Source organism: Ovis aries, chromosome 5, assembly GCF_016772045.2.
Source record: "Ovis aries strain OAR_USU_Benz2616 breed Rambouillet chromosome 5, ARS-UI_Ramb_v3.0, whole genome shotgun sequence".
Lineage (NCBI taxonomy): Eukaryota > Metazoa > Chordata > Mammalia > Artiodactyla > Bovidae > Ovis > Ovis aries.
In genome coordinates, this window is record NC_056058.1 from 51,760,171 (window position 1) to 51,775,589 (window position 15,419).

Below are 15,419 nucleotides of genomic sequence, written 5' to 3' on the forward strand. Positions count from 1 at the left end.
TTCTGTATTCTAGCAGTTTGTGGAGTTCTTTATATTGTGGAGTTTCCTCGCTGTGGGTGGGGTTGTATTAGTGGCTTGTCAAGGTTTCTTGGTTAGGGAAGCTTGTGTGGGTGTTCTGGTGGGTGGAACTGGATTTCTTCTCTCTGGAATGCAATGAAGTGTCCAGTAACGAGTTATGAGATGTCAATGGTTTTGGAGTAACTTTGGGCAGCCTGTGTATTGAAGCTCAGGGCTGTGTTCCTGTGTTGCTGGAGAATTTGCATGGTATGTTTTGCTCTGGAACCTGTTGGCCCTTGGGTGATGCTTGCTTTCAGTGTAGGTATGGAGGTGTTGATGAGCTCCTATTGATTAATGTTCCCTGGAGTCAGGGAATGTTCTCTGATGTTCTCAGGATTTGGACTTATGCCTCCTGCTTCTGGTTTTCAGTCTTATTTTTACAGTAGTCTCAAGACTTCTTCTGTACAGCACCATTGATAAAACATCTAGGCTATAGATGAAAAGTTTCTCTACAGTGAGGGACACCCAGAGAGGTTCACAGAGTTACATGGAGAAGAGAAGAGGGAAGAGGGACTCAGAGGTGACCCAACTGAGATGAGGTGGAATCAAAATAGGAGAGAGCAAGCTAGCCAGTAATCACTTTCTTATGTGCACTCCACAGTCTGGACCACTCAGAGATGTTCCCGGAGTTATACAGAGAAGAGAAGAGGGAGGAAGGAGACAGAGGTGGCCAGGAGGATAAAAGGGGGGAATGAAAAGGAGAGAGACAGATCCAGCCAGTAATCAGTCCCTAAGTGTTTTCTGCCGTCTGTAACACACAGAGATTCACAGAGTTGGGTAGAGAAGAGAAGGGAGAGGGAGGAGACAGAGTCGACCTGGTGGAGAAAAAGGAGAGTCCAAAGGGGGAGAGAGCAGTCAAGCCAGTAATCTCGCTCCCAAGTAAAAATGGGTACTGAAGATTGCATTCTTAAAGGTACAAGATTGATAACAAATACCAAAAAGCAAAGATTAAAAATCTAGAGTAGAGGTTGGAATTTCAAAAATACAATATTAAAGAAAAGAAGAGGAATAAAAAAAAGAAAGTCACAAAAATTATTTTAAAAATATATTTATGAAGTTTGCTTTAAAAAATAGGGTCTTTTTTGGAAAAGTAATAGTAGGTTATAAAAATGAAAATTAAAGGAGTAATAGAGGACTTAAAATTTTAAAAAGTTAAAAAAAAAGAATGATCATAAAAATAGTAAAAATATATCTAGGACTTTCTCTGGTGGTGTGTGGGCAGTGTTGGGTCAGTTCATTTTCGGATAGTTTCTTGGTCCGGCTTATATTTCTCAAGATCTATAGGCCCCTTCCTATGTAGTCGGTATTAACGACAGGGTTTTAATCTATTGCACCTGTCACTTCCAAGGCGGTTCCCTCTGTTTTAGCTTCTTCTATTTGCTGCTCTCTTCAGTGTCTGATTTCCACCCTGACACAAGGTGGGCGGTGGTGGACACTTTTTAGGCTCACTTGTTCAGTTGCACTGTGGGGAGGGAGGGACGCTGCAGAAAACACTGGCGTGTGCTCACAGTGCCTCAGCCACACTGGGCCTGCCCCAGCTCATGGCGCCTGTTCCCTCCCTGTCCACACTGCTCAGGCTCTAGGTTGCTCTGCCAGGAACCATCCGAGGCCAGCCCTGGGCTGCATGCACCTCCCAGGTCTAAGCCGCTCAGGTTCAGGCACTCGGGTAGTCGTCAGAGGCGCAGACTTGGATGGGTCTGCATTTTGTGCCCTTCCCAGGTCCGAGAAGCTCAGGTGATGAGGTGTTTGGCAGGCGCAGTTGCTGCGACTTATCATCTCTCCCATCCCTGCCGCTCAGTTTTCTGGGTGTACAACCGGCGCACCTTCTCAGGCAGATGATGACTGTCCAGAACCCCATGAAGTCTTAGTTAGCAAAGAAGCCTGCTTGCAGTTTGGTAGATAATGTCTCTCTGAGGCTGCGATTGCCCCCTTCCGGCTCTGGCTGCCTGTCACTGGAGGGGGATGGTCTGCAGCCAGCTAGTTCAGTTCAGTCCTTTGTTCTGTGTGCAGTGCTGGCGGTGTCTTAGGTTAGGGCTTTTCGCATGGTAGCTATCCCACAGTCTGGTTTGCTAGCCCAAGTTAGTTCACTCTGATTACCCTCGGGGCATTCATGCCCAATGGCGTCTGCACTGCTTCTCTGCTGGGGGAGTTACTGTTGGGCTTGTAATCTGTGGGTTTTAATTATTTATTTATTTTTCCTCCCAGGTATATTGCCCTCTGCTTTCAAGGCCCACAGATTCTGCAGTGAGAGTGTTTCCTGGTGTTTGGAAACTTCTCTCTTTTTAAGATTCCCTTCCCGGGATGGAGCTCCATCCCTACCATTTTTGTTTCTTTTTTTGTCTTTTATATTTTTTCCTACCTCCTTTTGAAGACAATGGGTTGCTTTTCTGGGTGCCTGATGTCCTCTGCTGGCATTCAGAAGTTGTTTTGTGGAATTTACTCAGCGTTTAAATGTTCTTTTGATGAATTTGTGGGGGAGAAAGTGTTCTCCTTGTCCTATTCCTCTGCCATCTTAGGACCGCCCCTCGAATCATAGTATATTTACATAAATGTCTTTCTCCATTCATAATGGAGAATGAATATTGTGAAAGACTCAAGATTTTAGAAAAAGACAAAACCCAAAATACAACTAATGTTTATATGCAGGAAATTCAGACTGTATGGTAAGGAATGACATATAGATCAGTGGAACAGGCAAGAGAATCCAGAAATAGGGTCCACATATATAGGGTCAATTAATTTGGATAAAGATGTCAAAGTAGTTTAGTGGGGGAAATGACAGTCCTTTCAACAAATGGTACTAATGTAATTGGACATCTATATGAGGAAAAATAAATTCAACCCTTATCTTAAACTATGTACAGAAATTGACTCAAAATAGACAAATGATCCTAAACCTAAGAGATAAAACTGTTAAACTTTAAGATTTAGGAGAGAATCTATCTTTGCTATCTTGTTGTAGAAAAGATTTCTTGGCTAGAACACAAAGAGCAGGAACCATGAAAGAAAAATCTGATTAACTGAACCTTATCCATTTTTATAAAAAATCTGCTCTTTAAAATATATTAGGAAAAAGAAAAGATGAGCTATAGATCAAGGGAAAATATTTGTAAAATATATGTCTGAATAATGATTTATAGCCTGAATGTATTAAAAATAACTTGCAATTCAGTTTTTAAAATGGACATAAGATTTGAACAAATAGTTCACCAGAGAAAATATATAGATGACCAAAAAGCACATGAAAAGATGACCAACATCATTAGTCATTAAGGAAAATCAAATTTCAAAAATGAGTTATTTCTACATACCTAATAGAGCTAAAATTTCAAAATTAAACACATAGTTGTATCATGTGTTGACAAATATATGAAGCAACTAGAGTTCTCCTGTTGGCTACTGTGAATGCAAAATAGCCCAACTGTTTTGGAAACCATTTGATAGGTTTGATAAAGTTGAACATATTTACCATATGACCTACTCCTACATATTTTGACCCAGTTCTACCTCTGAGTATTTACTCAGGAGACAAAAAAGTAGTTCATAAGACCCATTGCAAGTATTTATAGCAGCTTTATTCATAACAGTCAAAAATTGAAAACAGCACAAATTCCATCAACTAGTCAGTGGATATGCCCATAAAATTGAATACTACTCACTAAGAAAAGGATTGAACTACTTGTATATGCAGCAGCATGGTGAATTTCATGAGTATTATGCCATGGAAAGGGGTTGCCAGGGGCTGGAGATGGAGGGAGGGAAGTGACTGTGGAGAAAGAGGCACAAGAGAGTTTGGAGAGGGTATGAGGAAAATGACTTATATCTTGATTGTGGCAGTGGTTACATGACTATATATATTTGTCAAAAATCATGGAACTGTATACTTTAAAAAGGTGAGTTATACTTCAGTAAATTTGACTTTAAAACACACATGCAAGAGAGGATTCTCAATTTTCCTGCTCAGACAAAATTGCAAATTAAAGTAGATGAGCTGTTTTTCTTTAACCTGTCAGAGTGACTGAGATCAAATTGTTTGATTCTTCATTGTTGTCAAGGAATTGAGGAGGGAGTCACACTCATTCTTAAATGTAATGGTATAACCTCTGAGAGATAGTTGAACAATATCTTTCAAAATTAAAAATGCACTTCCTTTTTGACTCAGAAATTCCACTTAGAGGAATTTTTTCTGTAGGTAAGATAATCTACAAGGGAACAGTGGTTTTATATCATTGTTTACCATAGCAAAATCTAGGGAACAACCTGAATCTCTTTGAATGGGGGCATTAAGTATGGTACAGTGAAGTACTGTGAGTTAGATACATTTGTCTACTAATAGGAAACTATTTCTTAAGATATTATGAAATGAAAATAGCAGTGCACAGAATGGCATCTAGAGTGTGCTTCCATTTGTGGTTTTAGAAAGCTATACGTAGTCAGTTAACTGCTTGTTCATGTACACAGTTAGAGATCACATACACATGACAAAACTGGTATTTTGTTTTTAATTCATTTATCTTAATTAGAAGATAATTTCTTTATAATATTGTACTGTTTTTTTGCCACACATCGACATGAATCACCCACAGGTGTACATGTGTCCCCCCAACCTGAACCCCCCTCCCACCTCCCTCCCTATCCCATCCCTCTGGGTTGTCCCAGAGCACCGACTTTGAGTGCTCTGCCTCATGCATTGAACTTACACTGGTCATCTGTTTTACATATGGTAATATACATGTTTCAGTGCTATTCTTGCAAATCATCCCACCTTCACCTATGTGGACTATGTGGACTTCCCACATAGTCCAAAAGTCTGTTCTTTACATTTGTGTCTCTTTTGCTGCCTTGCATGTAGGATCATCATTACCCTGTCTAAATTCCATGTATATGCGTTAATATACTGTATTGGTGACAAAACTGGTATTGAGTAACCTCTAGCAGGGGAAGTTTTACTTTTGGTGTATATGTATTTGTTTTGTGTGATTTTCTTTTTTTTTTTTTCTTTTTTTTTACCCCATGTGTGTGTTACCTTCACAGTTAAAGAGAAAATATTTTAATGTGTATACATTATAATGTAGCATTAGGAGATTAGTTGTGTATTGGTGACTTTCCTAATCCCTTCACCCAGAAGATCCCTAGTGACTTTGTCAACAGCACAACAGTGGATCACTGGATCTTCTGTGATCCGGTGTGACATTTCTAAGACCATTCCCCCCGTGTAACCGTCATTTCCAACCCATATCTCCTGCTTTTCTGAATTCATGCAGGGAGTAGGTTGAAGAGGAATGCCTCTACCTATATGATGCCTTTCTGTACATTGGACTGCTCCTCTAGCTTAGGTCAGTGTTACTAAGTCTACAATCGTCAAGCCACCTGGTGGAAAGAAATGTACTGAGTTATGAAGGAAATTGTCAATTATGTCTCTGTATCATATGTAGGTGCTGCCAGAAAACTTCTGTAAGTGAGCAGAGCTTTGGTAGGGAGGGGAGCTTTGGCAGTACTTTCTGCAAATGGGGTAGTTTGGGAGGCTGTATTCAATTTAGTTTGGACATTAAATGAATTAAAATGAACGTACTCAAGTTATGAACTTTGCCTCATCAGTGCTATAAAAAGCCCTTTAGCCTGGCTGTAATTTGACTCTCCTCTCTGTAATGTTACACAATATTCCTATGGTTACAGAGCCCGAATAAGTGGAAGCTAATCATTAGTTTGCTAAATGTGGTTCATGGAACAGTTCACAACTCCCAGACCTGCCAACTGCTGCTTATTTAGTGTCATGTTCACTCTTCTTGGGTAGAAGTTGGTTTGTTCCTCAGAAAAATGTACAGTAACATTTGTCTTGCATCCAAGAACCATGCACTGTGGCAGCTTTCCATGTGTCTTGGGGATAGGGAGGGAGGAAGGTCATGGTAAGCGAAGTTGTTTGGTACCTACACTTCCACAGGAAGAAACAAACCATTAAGGGAGTGTGAGATGGCAAAGCCAGGAAAGAATTAATGTTATGCCATTTGGAGCCAAACACTTACTGAACCAGGGCCCTGTCAGGAGAACGCACTGAGAACAGTAGATACCACCTGGATTTGTGCCCTTACTTGGGGATTAGGGCCTAAATCCTTAAGCCACTCATGATTTTTTACCTCTTCTCACTAGGATGAAAGTAAATGGAAAATGTGTCATGCCCACCTGTGGGCGTTTCCATCTGCAAGGCTGTGGGCCCTGCAGGAGGATCCTCTTTCTTCTGAGACTGTCCAGAAAGAGAGAGTCTGGTTGCTGTCTCCATTTACCTGCTGCAACGTTTAGACCTCTTTGGATTGTAAAGAGCAGAGAACCTGACCTTAATTGGCTTAAGCAAAAAGGGACTTTTTTGGCTTATTTGATTAAAAAGGCATGGTGGTCTACAGAGGCTCAGACCATGTCATCCAGACTCTCAGCCTCTCCCCGTGGCTTTGTCTGTCAGACTATGCTCTCAGGCTCCACGTGGTGGCATTCAGGGCAGCAGTATAGCCCCCCCCCCCACACCCCCCAGGTGTACAGCGAGTGCTTTTTCTTCTTTCCTAGAGAAGTCCTGGACTTCATGCTGACTGACCTGGCTTAGGTCTTGGACCATCCCTGAACCAGTCCCTGGGTTCAGAAACATCTCATCCTCCCCCTGCCCCAACCTGGAAGAGTGGGGCCTCACCTGAGCATGGGGAGTAGGTGTATGAAAAGGGTAGCAGCCCAGCTGAAAATGAACTGAATGCTGTGCAGAAAGAAATGGCAATGGGAGCTGGGAGGCAAATCGCAAGAAGCTGGATTGTCCATTCAGTGCACTGAGAGACTCTGCTTCTGACTTCTTGCCAGCTAGAATCCAGGTTTCTGCTGGTTTCTGAAACAGTTCGTGTTTCCCAACCTCTGCCTCTCCTCTTGCCTGCCTGTGTGCTGCTCAGAAAGACTACAAGAATTATCTCTTCTTTTACAGTATACATTTATCTGAAATACACACATTTGTTTGGAAGTATACACAGAGGAAATGAAAAAATGATCAGGAGTTGATATAATTATGGTGGTTGTTTTTTGCACATCTTGGTTTAGGGCAATTTAAAATATATAAGGAATGGAATCAAGTCATAGTTTTAAAAAAAATTAAAAACACAATTCTGCCATTCTCCAACCACACTTTTCTTTTTAGAATATTTCCTTTCAGCTTTCATTCATTTGAGTTTCTCACAAAACTTTGAATCTTTTTTTTTTTTTTTGCTTGACATTGCATGATAATTCAGGCATTTTCCATTTTGCAATGTAGTTATCATTTTCATGTAAAGGTGGCATGCTATTCCATCAGGAGTAGACCAGGATTAATTTAATCATTCTATCATTGGCTGTTTGGGTTGTTCTTTTAAAATGTATTGTGGTGTTATCAATAGTAGTGTAGGGTGGACATTTTGAGCGTATGTAACTTTCTCACATCTTGTCTTATTTCCTGAGGATGGGTTGTGAGAAGTGGGATTACTGTTTCAAAGTGTATAAACATTTTTAGGGCTTGATATATATTGCCAAATTTCTTCTTACATCTCTTGCATTAATTCATCTGCGTTCAGCAGTTTCTGAGAGGATCAGTTTCACTGCATTTTTGCCAGCAGTAGATATTTGGATTTTTAAAGTTTTCTAATTCCATCAGGAAAAACTAGCTGTCATTTTTGTTTTTACTTTGGATTTCCTTGTTTAGCAGGGAGGTTGAATGCTTTTATGCATGGTTGTTTTTTAGCTATATTTTCTGCTCTGTTTTACCCATTGTCTTTTCTTCTCTTTAGACCCCAAAACAGCTTCTGAAACAGAAATGGATATCTGTGCCGAGTGGGAGATAAAGACCATCACTAGTGCTTTGAAGACCTACCTAAGGTAGGGACTTTCCATTTGCAGGGCATGGTGCCAGCTTGTTATCATGCAATCAAGAAGCAAGCAGTTTTATTTTCAGCCTCCAGAGGACTGATGGGTGGGAGTTTGAGATGTGGAAACAGCTTATGTGTGGGTGCAATTAGCTGAGCTGGTCAAACCAATTATAAATCATCCAGAGTTGATGGATTGCCATTGTGCAATGGTGCCATGAGTGATTTAGGAAGCTTTGCTCTTTTTGAGAAGCTCTCTGATGATCAGCCTTTAACAGAACCTCAAATATGGTATTTCCTGTAATGCTTGGGTAATCAGCTAAGAAAACAAGGAATCACATATCCCATTGTGTTGAGAATGCGTGATTACATACCCTGTGTATTCTGAGAGTTCTGCACCTTGCATAGATAGTGTATTGCTAATGTTGCTCCTTAAAAATGAGAACTTTAATGGTACTCCTTTTTAACTCCTTCTGCTTAGATTGGAAAATATGACTTTGTTGGCGAGAAGACTGCTTTTCTTATAATAATACATGTGTTACTCCTGCTGCCCCCTACCCTTCCCTTGGTTATTAAGGGAGTGGGTGATTGACTAGCTGCTTACATCTCAGTTTCCAAGTGGACTGAAAGGCATGCTAGATGTGAAGCATAGGGATGCTGTAGTTCTCCACTGTGGTCCCTCTTGAGCAGGAAAGTGGGGGTCTAGTCATAAACAAAGAGGAGAACTATAATCGGGAATTACATAAGCATTTCTACAAGTCTGTTAAGATTTACTTGGTTCGAAAGCCACAGAAAAGGAATTGGTGATGCCGGTTTTATTGGCTGTTGGGGAATTGCTGGAAGGCTCTTGGTATCAAGAGTAAGATGTCATGTAAGTGATGACTAAGAGTTGAATCAGGGGATCCAGTGAGAATAAAATGAAATCTGAACCAAGGACCATAGATAATCTGTTGAGAAGCTTATTGTTTGGACTATCAGTAAAAATACTCAAATTTTCAGTTAAACATATTCATACACCAAATACTACCATAATAGATTATATAAAGCCTAGATGCTAGAGGTTTATATTTAGTACTTATCTGTGCATCTTGATATTAATTAGCTAATAGACACTGTGTATAAAATATACATATTTTTTATGATAGCAGGTAAAATTTGATTATGTCATGCCTAATATTAAGGGTTGGCATACTGGAGCAATACTGCATAGGGAATTTGCTATAAAAAACACCTACAAAAGTCTCACATAGTGTTTCCAGATGAAGTGATTAATAACAAGCTTCCAGGAAGACAAGAGTTTAAGACTGATGATTGCAAAAGTTGGGTTAGTTGCCTGTATTTCAGGCACATCTTAAAATGCTCTTGTTGTGGGTGAGTCATTGACTGAAAAGGAAATCTCTCAGTTGTGCTAGACTTTTACATTAGCACTTTGCTGGTTTGTGACTGTGAAACGTAAGTTTTGTCTATTCCCTTAAAAAAGGAGAAAGAATGAACATTTCAGGTGAAATCTCAGGACCCTTTCAAAAGGGAAACTAAGTTGAACTAAACTGAGTTGCTCGTTTGCCCATGATCTTTGTCTTTGAGAAATGTAACACAGTCCGCCATCTGGAGGCTACTGGGTAGTGAGAATAGGACTGCTTTTGTTAAACTGACTAGTGTATATCCTTTTATTCCAGAATGCTTCCAGGACCACTCATGATGTACCAGTTTCAAAGAAGTTTCATTAAAGCGGCAAGTAAGTTTTTTATTTGTGACAGTTTTAAGGGAAAGGGAATAGATTTCTCTATTTCAAAGAAAAGTATCCCCAAATAAGTATTACCTAACCCCTTGTGTGCTGTGTGTAAACTACCCATATTCACACTCATAAGACTCACAGAATGAAAGCAAAACCAAGTTGGGTTTTGCTAAGGACCTTGTGAGCATACTGAATTTACAGTAGAGGGGAGAAGCTTCAGAAGTGAGCTGGAGGGTAGTGGTACAGGGAAGGGATGAGGTGAAAAAAGCAAATTTGACTTTCTAGTTTTGATTATTGGAGTTCTAACTCCTGGGGCCTTTTCCGGCCCTGGAGGTAACATTTTTCGGAATGACTCAGACTTTGCCCATTACCTAAATTGAGCACGGGATGTTTCCCTGAATCTGACACCGTTTATATAACTTCTCAGTCCTCTTTTCCATCATGGTTTATATAACTTCTCGGTCCTCTTTTCCATCATGGCTGGTATTTACAGTTTCTGGTCAGTCTTCAGCTATATCATGCAAGCCTGGGCGTTATATTACTGGTATTAAAATACATAGGGATTAGGTGCAAGCTACCCTAAGCATACTGGAATCTTTCTGCGTGGGGCAGGCCTCCTGTACGGGGAAGTAAGATTCTCTATCAGATTTAAATCTGGCACAAATCCCCACCGTGCTGTTATGTCCATAGTATGTGCTTTTCCCTGCTTCCGTTAAGCCATCTGAGTTTGTTTACACTGGTAGCTGCTACTGGCCTCATTAAAGAATACCTCGTGTCCTGGTGGCCTTATCCATGCAGAGTGGCCCCCATAAAACAGGAGAAAGACCTGGGAGAAAGCTGAAAGTAAAGATGGTATTTATGTGATTTCTTTCTCAGAGAAATTCCAAACCCATAGCAACCATTCTTTAATTAAAACTCACCTCAGAGCTATAAATAGGTGTGGTGAGTGCCATCAATCTGTTTCCCAGAGACATGACGCCACGTACCCAAGTGCAGCCATTAGAATGTGACAGATCATGATTTAGGTTACAGGTTGGCAGAAACATTTCCTTATTTTACTGCCGTTTCTTTCTTCTCCCTAGCTGGTTGTTTCATGTGATTGGAAATAACTGGACATTTCCTTTGATGTCTTTGATGCAGTCTTGAGATGTTATTTTGATATTTGAAACCCTTGCAGTGTTGTTCACGTACAATGTGCTCATCACTTAATGAGTGCATCAAGTTCCTTCCTTCCTTGAAACAAAGTTCCCACTCTAGGGAGCCAGCCACTCTCAAATTTATTCCCACTCCTGAGTGAGGAGGTTCTGTTTCCTTACCGTACGTCACCGTCTTGGCTTGATTTTTTGGACAGTCTTATTTTTTCATGAACTTTGTCATGGAAAGCATTATTAAAAGCACTTCTATGTACACCCATGGTGGATTCATGTCAATGTATGGCAAAACCAATACAGTATTTTAAAGTAAAATAAACATAAATTTTTTTTTTTAAATTAAAAAAAAAAAAAAAAAGCACTTCTAGATCCAGTCAGTCTAGTCATGAGTACACAGAACAGGGTCTTCTCTGTGAGAAATCTTCCCTCTCTTGTGCCCCACCTTTATTTTCCTCTGATTTTTGTCTTGCAAACTGATTTAGTTGTAACTCTGATCCAGTGTTACCTCCCTCCTTCCTTTGCAGAGCTGGAGAACCAGGAGTCTCGGGTCTCTGAAATCCACAGCCTTGTTCATCGGCTCCCAGAGAAAAACAGGCAGATGTTACAGCTGCTCATGAACCACTTGGCAAAGTAGGTTTAAGACTAATTGCTGGTCTTTCTTCAGCCCTGGAAATTTCTTATCTTAGCACAAAAACTGATTTTGGTTCTGCTTATGTTTCCCTTTCTCACTGTTGCGTCAGGGATGCTGAAGGCATAGGAAAGAAATGTGTGAAATGTTAACTCCAGTGGGTCTCAGCAGTAGGCTTTGCAGGGTAGGCTGAGGAGGCTCCCATACGGTCAGGCCATTGGGCACAGTTTTGCAGGACACTTTGTGCTATTGTGATGATCGAAGTCAAGAAGTGTGTCCTCCATGTTACCAGATCACAAAGCAGACTTTTCAGGAGTTACATGTTCTTGTGATGATTGAGGGCAAACAGGAATATGTTACAAGTTTAGAGAACTTGGATTCGAAATAAAGAGGCCTGAATTCTAAAGTTGATTCTGTTCTTAACAAGCCACTTAACTAGCCCTGGACAAGCCACTGACCTCTCAATTCCTTAGTTTCTTCATCTGTCAAAAATATGGGTAGTAGTCTCCCCCTTCTCTATAATGTCATTGAATTTAAAAGTTACATGTGTTAAAACCCTTGAAGTAGTATAAAAAATAGAGGAATTGGCAAATGCCCATTTGCCTTCTGAGGAAGTCAGTGGGGACTTGATTTTCCTGCTAGGAATACTTATAGTCTTGGAACCATTTGAAATTCTTGTGTGTTTACTGTTGCTTGACCTGTTTTGGATTGGCCTTGCTGATGCCCCTTATTGTATCAGCCACTGCATATGTGTATATTCCAACCTTCTCTTAACTTTGATGGATGTTCTTGATTGGAGACTACAGTCTAAGAAAAGACAGACTATAACAGTTAACACGAATTGATAAATTTGACATTCTGTGGAACTGATACATTGTAAATCCAGCCCTTATGCATGCATTGTTCTGCCATTAAGTCATGTCTTTTGGGTAAATACTTTGCTGAGGGAGATTATGATGGCTTGTTTTCATATTTCTACTACTGAAAATGGAACCTGAAAAACACCCAGTCATGTCTGAATCTTTGCAACCCCATGGACTGTATAGTCTATGGAATTCTCTGGGCCAGATACTGGAGTGGGTAGCCATTCCTTTTTTCAGGGGATCTTCCCAACCCAGGGATTGGACCCAGGACATTCTCACTGCAGGTGGATTCTTTTCCAGCTGAGCCACCAGGAAAACCTAAGAATACTGGAGTGGATAGCCTATCCCTTCTCCAGCTGATCTTCCTGACCCAGAAATTGAACTGGGGTCTCCTGCATTGCAGGTGGATTCTTTACCAGCTGAGCTACCAGGAAGCTCCATATTTCTACTGAGCACTTGATTTTGGAGAGAGAGTATAGATGTTACCATAAAATGTACTCAGATGTTAATGATGAATAAACATAGAGTGGTTTGCATGCTGCTAAGAAGCAATCAGCCAGAGTCAAGGGTTGCTGTATTTTATTTTGAGTCACATTTTTTTTCTTGCCATACCACGTCAAACTTGTATGTTCAAAAACAATTAAGCATAACTGAGAACAGGGGAATGCCCCCCCACACCCCGATGTCAAAGAATCTTGATAGTGTGTTGAAAATAATGAGAACTGGGCTTTACACAGAAATCCCTTGCATTCCTATACACTAATAATGAGAAAGTAGAAAAAGAAATTAAGGAAACAATACCATTCACCATTGCAACAAAAAGAATAAAATACTTAGGAATATATCTACCTAAAGAAACTAAAGACCTATATATAGAAAACTATAAAACACTGATGAAAGAAATCAAAGAGGACACTAATAGATGGAGAAATATACCATGTTCATGGATCGGAAGAATCAATATAGTGAAAATGAGTATGCTACCCAAAGCAATCTACAGATTCAATGCAATCCCTATCAAGCTACCAGCGATATTTTTCACAGAACTAGAACAAATAATTTCAAGATTCGCATGGAAATACAAAAAACCTCGAATAGCCAAAGCAATCTTGAGAAAGAAGAATGAAACTGGAGGAATCAACTTGCCTGACTTCAGGCTCTACTACAAAGCCACAGTCATCAAGACAGTATGGTACTGGCACAAAGACAGACATATAGATCAATGGAACAAAATAGAAAGCCCAGAGATAAATCCACACACATATGGACACCTTATCTTTGACAAAGGAGGCAAGAATATACAATGGAGTAAAGACAATCTCTTTAACAAGTGGTGCTGGGAAAACTGGTCAACCTCTTGTAAAAGAATGAAACTAGATCACTTTCTAATACCGCACACGAAAATAAACTCAAAATGGATTAAAGATCTAAATGTAAGACCAGGAACTATAAAACTCCTAGAGGAGAACATAGGCAAAACACTCTCCGACATAAATCACAGCAGGATCCTCTATGATCCACCTCCTAGAATTCTGGAAATAAAAGCAAAAATAAACAAATGGGATCTAATTAAAATTAAAAGCTTCTGCACAACAAAGGAAAATATAAGCAAGGTGAAAAGACAGCCTTCAGAATGGGAGAAAATAATAGCAAATGAAGCAACTGACAAACAACTAATCTCAAAAATATACAAGCAACTTATGCAACTCAATTCCAGAAAAATAAACGACCCAATCAAAAAATGGGCCAAAGAACTAAATAGACATTTCTCCAAAGAAGACATACGGATGGCTAACAAACACATGAGAAGATGCTCAACATCACTTATTATTAGAGAAATGCAAATCAAGACCACAATGAGGTACCACTTCACACCAGTCAGAATGGCTGCGATCCAAAAATCTGCAAGCAATAAATGCTGGAGAGGGTGTGGAGAAAAGGGAACCCTCTTACACTGTTGGTGGGAATGCAAACTAGTACAGCCACTATGGAGAACAGTGTGGAGATTCCTTAAAAAATTGCAAATAGAACTGCCATATGACCCAGCAATCCCACTGCTTGGCATACACACCGAGGAAACCAGAATTGAAAGAGACACATGTACCCCAATGTTCATCGCAGCACTGTTTATAATAGCCAGGACATGGAAGCAACCTAGATGTCCATCAGCAGATGAATGGATAAGAAAGCTGTGGTACATATACACAATGGAGTATTACTCAGCCATTAAAAAGAATACATTTGAACCAGTTCTGATGAGATGGATGAAACTGGAGCCGATTATACAGAGTGAAGCAAGCCAGAAAGAAAAACACCAATACAGTATACTAACACATATATATGGAATTTAGAAAGATGGCAGTGATGACCCTGTATGCAAGACAGCAAAAAAGACACAGATGTGTATAGCGGACTTTTGGACTCAGAGGGAGAGGGAGAGGGTGGGATGAATTGGGAGAATGGCATTGAAACATGTATACTATTATGTAAGAATCGAATCACCAGTCTATGTCCGATGCAGGATACAGCATGCTTGGGGCTGGTGCATGGGGATGACCCAGAGAGATGTTGTGGGGAGGGAGGTGGGAGGGGGGTTCATGTTTGGGATCGCATGTACACCCATGGTGGATTCATGTCAATGTATGGCAAAACCAATACAGTATTGTAAAGTAAAATAAAGTAAAAATAAAAACTTAAAAAAAAAAAAAGTAGTTCCAGATTCTCTGAGATGACAGTGTGGTGCCTGTTCCACATAACCCAGTCAGGCATTTGCAAAACGGAAAAGCTGGTTTAGATGTTAGTATTCTTGCCTGGAGAATCCCAGGGACGGCGGAGCCTGGTGGGCTGTTGTCTGTGGGGTCGCACAGAGTCAGACACAACTGAAGCGACTGAGCAGCAGCAGCAGCATACACTTAAATGGCCTGCACCAGAACAGAGAAAGTTCTAAGTACACCCTCTGGCTTAGTATGTGTAGTGTTGCTCGTTTGTGACTGCTTTATGGCCACTGAGTGTTAGAAGGCCTCCATACCTGCTGGGAGCAGCTGGAGAAAGGATAGGAAGCAGCTGAAAGAAGTTAGGCATTGCAAGCTGTGCAGTTATGATGAGAGTTTAATTGGACTGAGA

The 15,419-nt window shown here is 40.4% G+C and overlaps 1 protein-coding gene across 4 annotated transcripts in view; it reads left to right on the top strand.

The window, feature by feature from the left end:
- The window catches only part of ARHGAP26 (Rho GTPase activating protein 26), a 482,086-nt gene that overhangs the window by 299,064 nt on the left and 167,603 nt on the right, over positions 1-15,419 (top strand). For all 4 annotated transcript variants that reach the window (XM_004008912.6, XM_012178663.5, XM_004008913.6 and 1 more), the window contains exons 15-17: positions 7,845-7,932; positions 9,596-9,654; positions 11,330-11,435. In XM_004008912.6, coding sequence (XP_004008961.1) covers positions 7,845-7,932; positions 9,596-9,654; positions 11,330-11,435 — 253 coding nt within the window. The remainder of the gene's footprint in view (positions 1-7,844; positions 7,933-9,595; positions 9,655-11,329; positions 11,436-15,419) is intronic.